General features: G+C 48.2%; 2 protein-coding genes across 2 annotated transcripts; one reads left to right on the plus strand and one right to left on the minus strand.

Annotated features, from left to right (window-relative positions):
- The first annotated feature begins 689 nt into the window (after window positions 1–689).
- LOC125512417 (uncharacterized) lies at window positions 690–2,009 on the plus strand. The gene is made up of 2 exons (XM_048677511.2): window positions 690–1,450; window positions 1,523–2,009. Exons 1-2 carry the CDS (start codon window positions 827–829, stop codon window positions 1,766–1,768), a joined length of 870 nt encoding a protein of 289 aa, XP_048533468.1. The 5' UTR covers window positions 690–826; the 3' UTR covers window positions 1,769–2,009.
- A 3,172-nt stretch (window positions 2,010–5,181) lies between these two features.
- On the minus strand, window positions 5,182–5,673 carry LOC147965847 (uncharacterized). The gene has a single exon (XM_087530634.1). It carries the CDS (start codon window positions 5,671–5,673, stop codon window positions 5,182–5,184), a length of 492 nt encoding a protein of 163 aa, XP_087386760.1.
- Window positions 5,674–13,807: the final 8,134 nt, after the last annotated feature.

Consider the following 13,807-nt stretch of genomic DNA (forward strand, 5'->3'; position numbering starts at 1 on the left):
CATATTCACGGAAACGGAAAGTTCCGTTTCCATGCAAGTTCCACCGAAAAACACTGTTCCGCTTTTGTTTTTGTTTTCGTATAAAATATTTTATTTCCACTTTTATTTTGCAAATTTTCATTTCCGTTTTCATATTTCCTCTTTGTTTTCATTTTTTCTTGAAAAAACGAAAAGTTTTCACTCCATTTTCATCCTAGCCGCAATAAAGAGAGGGCAAGGCAAATCGGCATATGCGGCCTGCCTAGCTGACCCGGCCCGCCGCTGAATCGCATGGCCACATGAGAAGAGAGGGGTCGGGGATCTGGAGCACGTGGGAGAGCCCATCGCCTCCGCCGCGCCTTCTGCTTCCTGCCTCCCCGCCACCCAAACGGGTCGCCACGCCTCTTCTTCAATTTCAGCTGGATCCGCACAACCTCCCTTCCTTCATGCATTCCTTCTGGGGCTCCACCGAACCCGATTGCCCGAGACCCGGTATTGAGTGCGCGCGCGAGTTCTTGAGGCTCCTGGAACAGAGGAGAGGGGCACAGCTACGGGAAGGATCGGCAGCTCGATCACCTAGCTAGCTCCAGCATTTAATGCAGATGTACTTTGTATAATCCTCCCCGCGCCCGGTGTTTTGTTGTACGGGCCTCTTTAAGCCCGCCCACCCATGTGCCCGCCGTGGCCCGGGCCGGTGCGCCGCCGCGTGTATATATAGCCGGCGGCATGGCGCGAAGGCAGCACACAAGTCGCCGCCGCTTGCCAACCACTGTGGGAACACAGCAAGGAGCTTATATAGTGAGACACTATCTTGGTTAGGTAGGTTGCACCATACGTGATCGTGATCATGGCGTTAGTGCGGGAGCCGATGGTGATGTACGACGGCGGCTTCGACGCCGAGGCGTGCGCATTCGACGTTCTTGGCTACGGCGGCCACGACGCGCTGCTCGGAAGCGTGGACACGGCGGCGCTCTACGGGAGCTACGCCTACGCTCACGACGAGCCAGCCGGCGCCGCCAGCGCCTACGTGCCGGACAGCGCGAGCTGGGCGGGCGCGGGGCCGTCCGTGCTCTCGTTCGGCCGCGCCGCGCGGGGCCACGCGGCCCAGGCGGTCGCGCAGGAGGAGGCAGACTGCGACGCGTGGATGGACGCAATGGACGAGGATCAGCACGCAGGGCCGGCGTCGACCATAGGGTTCGACCCCACCACGGGCTGCTTCAGCCTGATGCAGAACTCCGGCGGCGCAGGGCGGCCGTTCGGGCTCCTGTTCCCCAGCACGTCCAACGGCTCGCCCGATGCTGTGGCGCCGGCGCGCGGTTCCTCGAAGCGATCGTACGCGGCGCGCGTGCAGGACGCGGAGCCGCGGGCCGCCAAGAAGCCGTGCGGTGCGAGCAGGAAGACGAGCAAGGCGAAGCCGGCGGCGCCCACCACCACCTCTCCCAAGGGGGACCCGCAAAGCCTCGCCGCGAAGGTATGCTTGCCACTGCTCGAATTCTCTTGGGGACTTGGGTGGATCTGAACAACTTACCACCGTGTCCTGCAGACCCGGCGGGAGAAGATCAGCGAGCGGCTTCGGACACTGCAGGAGCTGGTGCCCAACGGGACCAAGGTCGACATGGTCACCATGCTCGAGAAGGCATTCAGCTACGTCAAGTTCCTGCAGCTGCAAGTCAAGGTGCTGGCAACGGACGAGTTCTGGCCGGCGCAAGGGGGAACGGCGCCGGAGATCTCCCAGGTGAAGGAGGCACTGGACGCCATCTTATCGTTGCAGAGGGGACAGCTTAACTGAACTTGGCTAGAAAGGGAAAACAGATTATATAGCTTGCCTATGCACGGAAAGTACAAGGATATGATAGTGATTACTCCCTTCGTCCAATAATATAATACTCCCTCCCTCCATCTATATAGGGCCTAATGCGTTTTCCAAAACGGCCTTTGACTATTGACAAGATTAATAGTACATGACATGCATAATGTGAAAATTATATCATTGAAATCTCCTTTCACATACGAATTTGACGACATGCTTTGTGTAAGTTGCATGTCATATATTGTTGCTCTAACATTTGGTCAAAGTTAGCCTCGGAAAACGCATTAGGCCATATATAGATGGAAGGAGGGAGTAACGTTTTTTACACTAGGACGTTTCTGGACCTTCCATCTCGGGGTTTTTCACCAGGCTTTCGGCTTTTTTGTTCTGTTCTTTTTCCTTTGTTTAATCCATTGGTTTCTTTGCGTGGTTTTCTAGGTTTTGAATGGTTTTGCTTTTGCGAACATTTTGAGCTGGTTTTCTGGGATTTGTTTTTTCACCGGTTTTGTGGTTTCTTCTTTTCTGTTTTTTTCTTTGTTCTTTTCACTACTTTTCTGTTTTGCTTACAGGTTTCTTCTATCTTTATCTATTTCTTTAGAAAATGTGCAGCTTGCATTTTATAAATGTTCTGTATTGCAGGATGGGAGACACACGATCATTACCGACTATGCTTTTTATAAGAGTAGGGATAAAAAACAGAGTTGGTGATGATGGTGGGCCTGCTATCTTGCAATATAGGCCGTCCTATTTATATCTGACGGATAGGAACGAAACTATGGCAATTTACCCGCACTCCTCTCCACATTTGCAGATAAGGCCTTCCCTTCTTCATCCTTTTCTCCCACAAGATCTTGATGTTCCGTGCAACGCACGGGCATCTTGCTAGTAAGAGTAGAAATTAGACATATACCACTTCTCGAATCTTGAAACCAACAACACTCCTCCCTTATCTCATCAAAACCGCCAAAGGAATATATTTTGAGTGAAACATAACATTTTTTAGTGATATATGTATTTCAAAACTAGACCTTTTTACTATCAAATCGGTGAATATGTATTAATCTACTCAGTTCGTGTGGCAACGCATTGGCACATTGCTAGTAGTTATTATAATTTTGTGGACACCAGACAAACGGTGGAGTACATATACGAAAAGAAGAGGCGCACGCACGCAGTCGGTCTCTCGCTGTCTCGCACACATGAGTGTTACGTAAAGGCAACATTAACAAATAAACCCTAAAACCCTAGGTGCATGATTGCTGCATTTGCGGGTACCGGGTACGTGGTGGAGCACACCTTTGTAGGAATAGTTAGCTCGCGTGATAATTTGATCCATAGGAGTTGATGGTCGGGACCACAGGTGAACGACTTGGAGGCGGTGGCTCGCCAGTTGCCACAGATCGAGTAGCCACGTTTAAAATATCATTTTTTAGTGGGGTTAAGAGTTTCGATTTTCAATGGCACATTATAACTACTAAGTAGTTTTTAGAACGATTAGTATGGAGCGAAAATGGAATTCATAGTACTACCTACTACATACCTCTATGGTTGTATGGGTTTATGTTGCGAGATGTTGAACCTAGTAGTTCTAGGGAAAATACTATGTTTAGATTTAGATGTTGGTTTTCAGTAATGAAAATCGGAAGGGGGGAACCCTTCTTTGATTAAAAAAACTACTACCTCCGTTTTGGTTTACTAGTCCCCATCATTTTTTGGGTCAAAGTTTGTCCACGAATTTTACTTGTAAAATGTGAATGGAAAACGAGATTTTGTTATACGCAAACAAAAAAGGACTGGAGGGAGTGATTGCTCTGACACGGATGCAACCTCTCATAGCGCAGGCATTGAACTGGCGCGCCGGTCAAGAGGGCCCCACTTGCTGCAGGCCCGGCTGAACACGCCTCCTTGCCGCATGCAACCGGCTTCAGACTGCCCTGCCTTCCTTCATTGAATCCGCGCGTGTGCCGGCAACACGTCCTTCCGCGAGCCGACCGTCATTTTAAAACACAAAAAGTGACCAAAATATAATTAATTACGCATGGTCTTGACTTGTTGTGCTCGCACTGGTAGCAGGAACTAGAGGGTTTTCTTTATTCATAACTCTCCTCAATTTTTTTGGCTTTGAAGTGAATCATGGTTGTGGACATTATGTGTGAATGTGGAGATATCTGTGAACATGAGTTTGATGTGGAAGTTGAACTTGGAATGCCGGGCTTGCGCGTGAACTATACCATGTCCAATGCTTCATCTGTTATTGTTTGGAATGTAATTGCTGTTATTACATGACCCGAAAAAAATATTTTGTGCCACACCAGTAGATGCACATACATCACAACAGGCATGTTGACTGGATAAACATTTGAACCTAGCTACTATGAAGGAAATTTTGTATTGACAATAGTTTTAGATAGCAGGAGACGCCTAGCCTGCTCTGCCTCTGCTAGCTTATTTCTGGCTTCTTCCATCTCTTCTTTGGCATGGGTGAAGAGAGCATATGATTGCTCTTTTCGCTTCTTCAGGAACTCAGCTGCATTCTCAAGGGCTGCTGCACGCTTTCTTTTAGTCTTTACTAGAGCCACGAGGACATGAACAACTGACGACTCCACCTGGCTTGTGTGTAATCCAGCATCATCTGGGAATTTTCACCTTGTGTCTAATCCAGCATCATTAGGGAACTGGCACCTTGTGTGTAATCCAGCCTCATTCTGGAAACATGACCTCGAGGTTGACCATACTTCTCTCCTCGCAGGAACTGCATCCTGACATGAAGTTACTTCTTTTTTAGATAATTACTCAGAGCAACCCAGATCCATTTAGTAGAAGCCAGATAAACAGAACTGGGAGAAGTGAATTCAAAAGGAAAAAATATATAAAAACAGACTACAAGGTGAGAACACCCACTTCCTACATCAAGCTAAAAGCGAAAGCATTAGGATGATTAAGACTCTTCTTATGACACATCGAAGAACACGAGGCTTAAGAGAAACAAAAACTACAACATATACACATCGAATAACACGAGGCTAAACAAAAGTAATTGAAAGGGTGTTACTTACCAAAGCTCGTTTTACAGGTTCGGTGTAGCTCCTCTTTAACTTGCCATGCTCCTTGAAGATGTCCCCAATATCCCGTGTTTGATCTTCATTGCTTCTCTGCATGTTCGCACTCGTGGTTTTAAAATCTCAACATGGCAAGAAAAATATACTACCAGTAATACTCGCGCATCTTGTGGGCAACATTAAAGCACTCATCTGCCATGTTAGAGCATCTCCAACAGAATCGCAACGCGCGGCGCTTTAAAAAAGCGTTTACAGTTCTGAGATCGAGAAGTAGAGATAGAGAGTAGAGGATAGTCCTCACCATAGATAGATAAAAAAAGATAGATTATTCAACTACTTGTCGTCCGACTCCTCCTCGGTCATGTCCCCCTCTGACGTCTGACCGTAGGCGTGAAGATACCGATCATCATCGGATTCCCAGGGCGACGCTGCTCCTAGCCTCATGTTGAATCGAGCGTCTGCTTTTCGCCTACGCTTGTCCTCACGATAGGCGGCTCGCTCCGCCCTCCTCTTATCCCTCTCCGCCCTCCTTTGCTCGTAGAACTCGTGCTCGTTGATGATGTCCTGCGGGAAGCGTTGGCGCCACAATGCCATGGCCTCCTCGTCCATCTCGGCGATGCCGATACGGTGCTCCCGCCTCCGGTTGTCGTGACGATCCTGGTCGGTGATAAGCCGCGGTAGAGGCGCGAGCTCCTGCGCCCGCTCCTGCGTTGACACATCGGGGAAGTTCAATGTTCTATGAGGCCATCGGAGGTGCCACGCCGCCGCGTCGTACGCGTGGGCGGCCTTGTTGGCGGTGTCTAAATTGCCGAGGCCGAGGTGCATCCCGCGGAACAGGATCTCGGCGAAGAAGCCGCCGGAGGGGCGCGCGCGGACGCCGCGGTATCCCCAAGTTTCCCTGCGACGCGTCGGCGAGGCGAGAAAGAGCGGGGAGAGAGCGGTGGCGAGGCACAGAGCGGGGAGAGAGTGGTGGCGAGGCACAGAGCGGTGGGAGGGCGTTGGATTTTATAAAGCACGCCGGACGCCGCGCGCCAAAACTAGCGCACGCCCGGTCGCTTTTTCCCGCACGCGCGCAATCCTTTCCCGACGTCTCTGCTATCTCTACTCTCTTCTCTACTGTTATATTTATTTTATATTTTATATTTATCTCTACTTCTGTACTCTCTATTTTTTCTCTACTTTTCCCCTACTCTTATAAACAATAGAGTTGGTGATGATGGTGTTCCTGCCATCCTGCAATATAGGCCATCCGATTTATATCCGAGGATAGGAAGGAAGCTGTGGAAATTTTGCAAAAAGATACCCACACCCCTCTCCGCATTTGCAAATAAGGCATTCCCTCGTTCATCCTTTTCTCCCACAAGATAAACTACTCATACAAATGCATCTTGATGCGTGCAACGCATGTGCATCTTGCTAGTTCTAAAAAACTATCCATCATTTGCCACACTATTGGTTGCAGATGAAATACCTACCCAAGCACAGCGCGATACAGGAGCGACGCACAATTACAAGATGATATTCTGTTGGACAATGGAGGCTATAACCAATTACTTTTACGGGAACAATAGTACCCAGGAAATTTGAAGGGTAGGTATGCACAAAATTGGAACTGCACATGTACTGCTAAGTGATTCAATACACACATTACCAATCGAGGAGGAGAACGATGGTCGCGGCGGCCTCTATGGGTCATGGTCAGCAACGGGAGTCAGTTCATTGTCCACGACGGTGGTGCTTCTGTGCTTGGCGTCGGCTTCCGGGAAGCAGATCCGAGACCATGGAAGATGGTGCTGAGGAAGAGGCTATGTGTACGACGACGACGGTGGACCGGCTCCAGTGCGGCATACGAGGTCGTCGATGAGGTAGATGCGTTGCGGTGGACGAGTGCGCCGATGTAGAAGGGGAGGAGCACAGAGGCTGCGGTGCCGTGGAGAAGTCTATTTTGTGGTGGGGATAGAAAATGGGGAGTATTCAGGTGTACTACTCTGGGTGCCGGGGTGGGGTTGGCTGGGTAGGGTGAACCTGAAGTTACGAAAACAGCCCCCTACCAACTGTCATCCGTAGGCCTGTTCCAAAGGCTATGATGCTAACTTCCCACTACTCGAATCAGGGTCGCGGGAGATTTTCCCGCCGACCTCAAAATTTTGTGACACTGAACTCCCCGTGTGGCGTGTTGGGTGATTCGGCTAAGCAACTAGCGAGTAGTACTAGTAAACTCTGCATATTAGGTTTGTTGGGTTCTACGATAGGGTGCGTCGACTGCAAATTGAAATTTTCCAATGCGCAGAACAACCAAGAACATGCTACGGGAGATGGATCACAATTCGTTACCACTAGACGCGCAGTGCCATGTAGCGGAAGAAGAGTTGGGGCAGCGCGTCCGCGTGGATCCTCTCCTCCTCGTCCGATTTCCCTCGTACAGCCGGTAGTCGGTTCCCACGTACAGGTTCGCTGGAGCGGCGCAAGTGCACTGCCTCTAATGGTATCCGCGCGTGCAGGAGGAACGTCGTGCGGCAGACTGCTAGGTCCGATCACACAACCGGCGGCGAGTGGAGGTGTCTATTCGCAACAAATGCAAACCCTAGTGACATCGCCGAAGTGATCAACCTCGTGAGTGTGCGGCACCTCCACTTTATATAGGCGTCCGTCGCGGGCTCAACACTTGGGCCTCGCATGGACCCTAAAGCCCATAAGTCTACTCGGCCACAATCCGAATACAGCTCAGATCACATCCGACCAGTGTCCTCGGATCCGACCTCGTAGGTTCCTTCCCTTAAGCGCGCGACCCCTTAGGTTCAAGCCGACTTGGTCGCAGTTCGGATCACCTCCGAACTGCACAGTTGGTAGCAGCCTCTAGCAAGGCATGTCGAACACCAAACAGATTATGAAGCTGGTTAGGCGAACCTGTACATCATACTTCCATTCCTTTTGCCACATGATATATGTTGTCGGGCTCAAGGCGAGTCTGTCATCCTTGTGCTAGCCCGACCTCTTTCTCGTTCCAGTGATGCCGACCACAAACCGGATTATCTCATAATCCTTGTCGCATGGCCATGCTTATCTTGGTTGGATCACACGAGGGGCCCAGAGTATATCTCTCCTGATCGGAGGGGCAAGTCCCATCTTGCTCGACCACATCTCACAACATGGTTCTGGACAAACCCGAAACCTACCTTTATAACTACCCAGTTATGGAGTAGCGTTTGGTCGGCCCAAAGCAAGTCTGTCACCATCCCGAGTACATGCGTCAGCTCAGGTCTTAGGACATAGAACATATGTTCTACTAGAGACTCACAGATGACATATCGCTACGTCTCACAGTTGGGTCTGTTCGACTCGGACCTTATCTTGACTCGGATCCGACTACGTCGAATCCGACCAGATCCTTCCAAGTCCATATTATCCGGTTAGCATCCAATGCTCCATGGCTAGTGAGACCAAGCCATCGACCGTGTCATATGCTAGTCTAGTTGGCTGCGCGTCCACACAACCCTTTCGAGTAGGGACCTTTTAGGACAGTCATCATACAATGCATAGTCCCACAAACAAGTCACGTACTTGCTGATACACATCATTGATAATGTCCAAGGGCTATCTTTATTCATAAACACACAGGAAATATCATCATACATGATTGCCTCGAGGGCATATCTCCAACAGTCTCCCACTTGCACTAGAGTCAATCAAATAGACATCGAATGCCCATATCTCTAACGTGCCCCTCATGCTTGGGTTGTGGAAGTGGCTTAGTCAACGAATCCGCAACATTTGCATCCGTGTGAATTTTGCATAACTCTACATCACCACTCTTTACGATCTTTCATATCAGGTGATATTTCTGATCTATGTGTCTGACCTTGTGGTGATTCCTCGGCTCCTTGGCTTGTGCAATGGCACCAGAATTATCACAATAAAGGTCCAACGGTTTTACAGAGGCTGGGAAAATACCAAGATCATCCAGAAAGTTCCAGATCCAAACACCTTCCTTTGCAGCTTCACAAGCCGCAATGTATTCGGCTTCTGTAGTAGAATCGGCCATCGTATCTTGCTTGGAACTCATCCAGCTCACTGCTCCTCCGTTCATGACGTACACGAATCCGGACTGTGATCAACAATCATCTCTGTCGGTTTGGAAACTAGCATCGGCGTAACCCCTTACGATGAGCTCTTCCTCACCTCCATAAACTAGGAACATCTCTTTAGTCCTTTTCAGGTACTTCAAAATAGTCTTTACCGCTGCCTAGTGACTCTCACCTGGGTTGGCATGGTATCTACTTGTTAGGCTTATTGCAAAAGCAACATCGGTCCGCGTACATATCATGGCATACATGATGGATCTGATTGTCAAGGCATACGGAATCCTACTCATCCTGCTTCGCTCATCAGATGTCGAAGGACTTTGAGTCTCGCTTAGCCTTATACCATGTGAGAGTGGCAAGAACCCTTTCTTTGCCTCACTCATGTTGAACCGCTTCAACACTTTATCTATGTACGTGCTCTGGCTTAAGCCGAGCAGCCTCCTTGATCTATCTCTATATATCTTAATGCCTAAAATGTACATTGCCTCACCAAGGTCCTTCATCAAAAACTTGCCATTCAATGACTCCTTGACCGAGTTCAGCATCGAAATATCATTTCCGATCAGTAGTATGTCATCCACATATAAGATCAAAAACACTATCGAGCTCCCCCTTAACTTCTTGTATAAACAAGAGTCCTCTTCGCTTTTGATGAAGCCGAAACCAGTGACGACCTCATCAAAACGAATGTTCCAACTCCAAGATGCTTGCCTCAACCCATAAATGGATCTCTTGAGCTTGCATACCTTACTAGTGCTAGTCGGTCGACAAAACCCTCGGGCTGTATCAGATACACGTCCTCGATTAAATTTCCGTTAAGGAAAGTCATCTTGACATCCATCTGCCATATCTTGTAATCGAAATATGCAGCTATAGCTAGTGCGATCCTCACCGATTTCAGCATCGCTACTGGCGAGTAAGTCTGGTCGTAGTCAATTCCTTGAACTTTTCCATAACCCTTAGCGACAAGCCGAGCTTTGTGGATCTGAACATTTCTATCCACATCAGTTTTCATCTTAAAGACCCATTTGCAACCAATGGCTGTTACGCTAGGCGGCGGATCAACCAAGTCCCAGACTTGATTCTCATCCATGGACTTTCACTTGGATCTCATGGCCTCCAGCCATGCCTCGGAATCTGGGCTCACCATCGCTTCCGCATACGTGGCCGGCTCGTCACTTTCTAGCAACAATACATCACACACTTTGCGCAATCTTTCCGACCTCCGTGGTTCCGGTGCCTCTTCCACTACAGGTTCCCTGACCGACTCCGGTATGATCTCATCACTAGCCGAGCCGTCCCCGAGTGGTCCTCGAATTTCTTCGAGTCGGACCGTCCTCCCACTGGCTTCCTGACTGAGAAACTATTTCTAAAGGAAAACCCTGTTCCGAGCAACAAACACTTTGTTCTCTTCCCGGTTGTAGAAGCTATACCCCAAGGTTTCCCTCAGATATCCCACGAATATGCATTTATCCGACTTGGGTGTAAGCTTGTCTGACATAAGTTTCTTGACAAATGCTTCACAACCCCAAATCTTTAGAAAAGACAAACTAGGAGTCTTCCCGGTCCAGATCTCATGTGGCGTCTTATCTACGGATTTTGATGGTACCCTGTTAAGTGTGAAAGCTGCAGTTTATAGAGCGTATCCCCAGAATGATAAGGGTAAATCCGACTTTCTCATCATAGATCGAACCATGTCCAACAAGGTACGATTCCTCCATTCTGATACACCATTTCTCTGTGGCATACCTGGAGGTGTGAGCTGAGGTACTATACCTCTGCTTTTCAGATGATCATTAAACTCCCGGCTCATGTACTCACCTCCATGATCAGATCGTAGAAGTCTTATAGTCTCACCGAGCTGATTCTCAACCTCGTTTTGAAAATCTTTGAACTTTTCAAAAGTCCCTGACTTGTTCCTCATCAAATAGATATATCCATATCTACTCAAGTCATCGGTAAAAGTCGCGAAGTACTGATAGCCACCTCTGGCAGTTGTGCTCATTGGTCCACACACATCACAGTGTATCACTTCCAACAGCTCGGATGCCCTCTCACAACTCTTTGCGAAAGGAGACTTAGTCATCTTGCCGAGCAAGCATGATTTGCATGTCTCGAACGACCCAAAGTCGGTCGAAGTTAGAAGTCCATCATCATGGAGCTTCTTCATGCGTTTTAGACTAATGTGTCCAAGCCGGCAATGCCAGAAGTATGTCAGATTTATCTCATTAGGTTTATGCCTCTTGACGTTCACGTTATAGACCGGTTCCTGTTCTAGATTCAATATAAATAACTCATCAACAATGGGTCCATAGCCGTGGAACATACCATTCAAATAAATCGAACAACCATTATCCTTTGAATTGAATTCATAACCCTGACTCATCAAACATGAGGCAGAAATAATGTTCTGACTAAGTGCAGGAATGTAATAACAATTATTCAATTCCAAAATAAATCCAGAAGGAAGCTGGAGCTGCATCGTGCCGACCTCCAACGCAGCAACTCTTGCTTTGTTGCTGACCCTGATGTCAATCTCCCCTTGTGCCACACGCCTAGTTCTTACCAGCCCCTGCATCGAGTTGCAAATGTGAACAACCGATCCGGTATCAAATACCTAAGAGCTGTTAGGTATGTCAACAAGGTAAATGTCTATAACATATGCAACAAGTGTACCTTTGCCTGAAGCAGCATTCCCGGCCTTCTTGCCATGCTTTGCAACCACTTGCTATAGTTCCTCTTCCAGTGACCAATTTCCTTGCAATGATAGCAAATGGTCTTTGAGTCTGGTCCAGACTTCGGCGCAGCGGCGGAGGTTACCGTCTCCGTGCCCTTTGCCTTAGCCCTTTTCTTGGACCAACTCTTCTTGAACTTAGCCGATTTCTGCACCATCAACACTTGATGCGTGCCTTTCTTATTATCCCGCTCTGCCACTTTGAGCATCCCATGAAATTCAGTGAGCTTCTTATCCATGCCATGCATATGATAGTTCGAGATGAACGTCCCATAGCTGGGCGGAAGAGAACCCAGAACTGCATCACTAGCCAGCTCATCCAAGAGTGGGAAGCCGAACCGATCCAAAGCGTGCACATATCCGATCATCTTGATCACAAGCGGGCTTAGTGGATCACCTTCCTTCAGCTTACAATCCATCAAGGATTGCTAGACGTTGAACCTTTCGGTCCTAGCCTGCACCTAAAACATGCTCTTGAGACTCTCTATCATATCGAAAGCCCCAACATCTTCGAAATGCTGCTGCAAATCGGGCTCCATACTAGCCAGCATGAGGCAGCTGATCTCGTTTGATTCATCAATGAGTTTCTGGTAGGCATTCTTGGTTGTGGTACTAGCATTATCGGCAGGTTCCTTTGGAAGTGGATCCTCTAGAATATGTTCCTTTTTATCATGCTTGAGAACAATTCTCAAATTTCTATACCAAGTAGTAAAGTTTGTTCCATTCAGTTTATCCTTTTCCAGAATTGATTTCAATGCAAAGTTGGGTTGAGCAGGTGGTGCCATTGATCTACAACAGAAAAATATGCAATCACTAAGCAATGTGTTTATGTAGAGTAATTCTAGCCTTAAACAGAAATACTCCCACTGAAGTCAGCATCCCTCCGCAAACTCTCAGTGATTTAGGATCCGACTAGCACATGTGACTAGTGAGCTTTAGCATCACTGCTAGACAACATGCCTGTCCGGTAAGAAACTCCTTACTAATCGTATCTCTATACGACTCCTGTCGGTCAGGTAGGTATCTCATACCCTGGCTCCCGACCTCTTTTGCCACAAGGCCCAAAACCGTTTTGATAGACTTGTCAAGTTAACCTAATGCAGTGCATGTCCGTGTCCGACACGAACCCTTCAGTTCAAGGACACCTAGCAGCACCCCAATTTTATGAGCCCACTACTAGACATACTTGACGTGCGAAGGTGCAACATCGGGAATGGCAATTTACTTGATATTCATGAGGGATCTTTCTACCATTCTAACATGCATAGAAACAAAGAAGCATAACAATCACAAGTAAAACATATATTGTGAAATAGTATGGCTCCTTCATGGATGTTCTTCCAGGTCGGCTCCAACTCCGATGACCATCTACAAACTCCATCTTGTTTCTCACGCTGGGCCGCCAAGCCGCTGACCTGATCTCTATTATCCAAATACTAAAACTAGTAATGAATTTTACATAGAGTCATGAGTCGACACGCATGTCGTTATACAATAAAATGACAGCACTTTGGCTCCTGCCGGCTGACAAACATGACACGCAGGCTATGTATAATTTACACACATGCATCACATACACATGAGCCATACTATTCACATCAAACCCTGCAAAATAAAGTTACGCATAGAATCGCATTCTACCGGTTTGAGTGATCGTGTACGAAATACAAGGCGCTACGCTCACGACGGTCCCGCTAGCCGGTTAGCGGGCGTGGTTCGAAGGGGCAGCGCCCCTCACGGGTGCGGGCAGCGCCCGATGTTTTCAGAAATCACAGATCACATCTGAACTCCGATCACGCCGAATTCTCTGATCTGACCGATCTCATCGAACATCGCGACCCCGATTCGGATTTATGTTTCACTGTTAACCCCGATGGCGGATACCGACTGGTAGGGGTAGGTTGTGTCACGACCTCATCGACTCCGATCATCAGAAAATATAGCCACATCGATCCCCATGTGCAGTTGATCTCATCAACCGTGCACACAGCCGATCTCATCAACAACAACAGATCTCATCTATCGCCTCCACATATCTAATATGCATACGATCTAAATCGAAATCCTATAGCATGCTTGCTCTGATACCACTGTTGGGTTCTACGGTAGGGTGCGTCGACTGCAAATTGAAATTTTCCTACGC

This window comes from Triticum urartu, chromosome 6A (assembly GCF_056163025.1).
Source record: "Triticum urartu cultivar PI428250 chromosome 6A, HENAU_Tu73, whole genome shotgun sequence".
NCBI classification, from domain to species: Eukaryota; Viridiplantae; Streptophyta; class Magnoliopsida; order Poales; family Poaceae; genus Triticum; species Triticum urartu.

Excerpts from the sequence above, each read along its gene's own strand:
- LOC125512417 (XM_048677511.2), top strand. The coding sequence starts at position 827 with ATGGCGTTAGTGCGGGAGCCGATGGTGATGTACGACGGCGGCTTCGAC. Across the intron at positions 1,451-1,522 it reads CGCAAAGCCTCGCCGCGAAG|ACCCGGCGGGAGAAGATCAG; the intron begins GTATGCTTGCCA and ends CGTGTCCTGCAG.
- LOC147965847 (XM_087530634.1), bottom strand. The coding sequence starts at position 5,673 with ATGCACCTCGGCCTCGGCAATTTAGACACCGCCAACAAGGCCGCCCAC.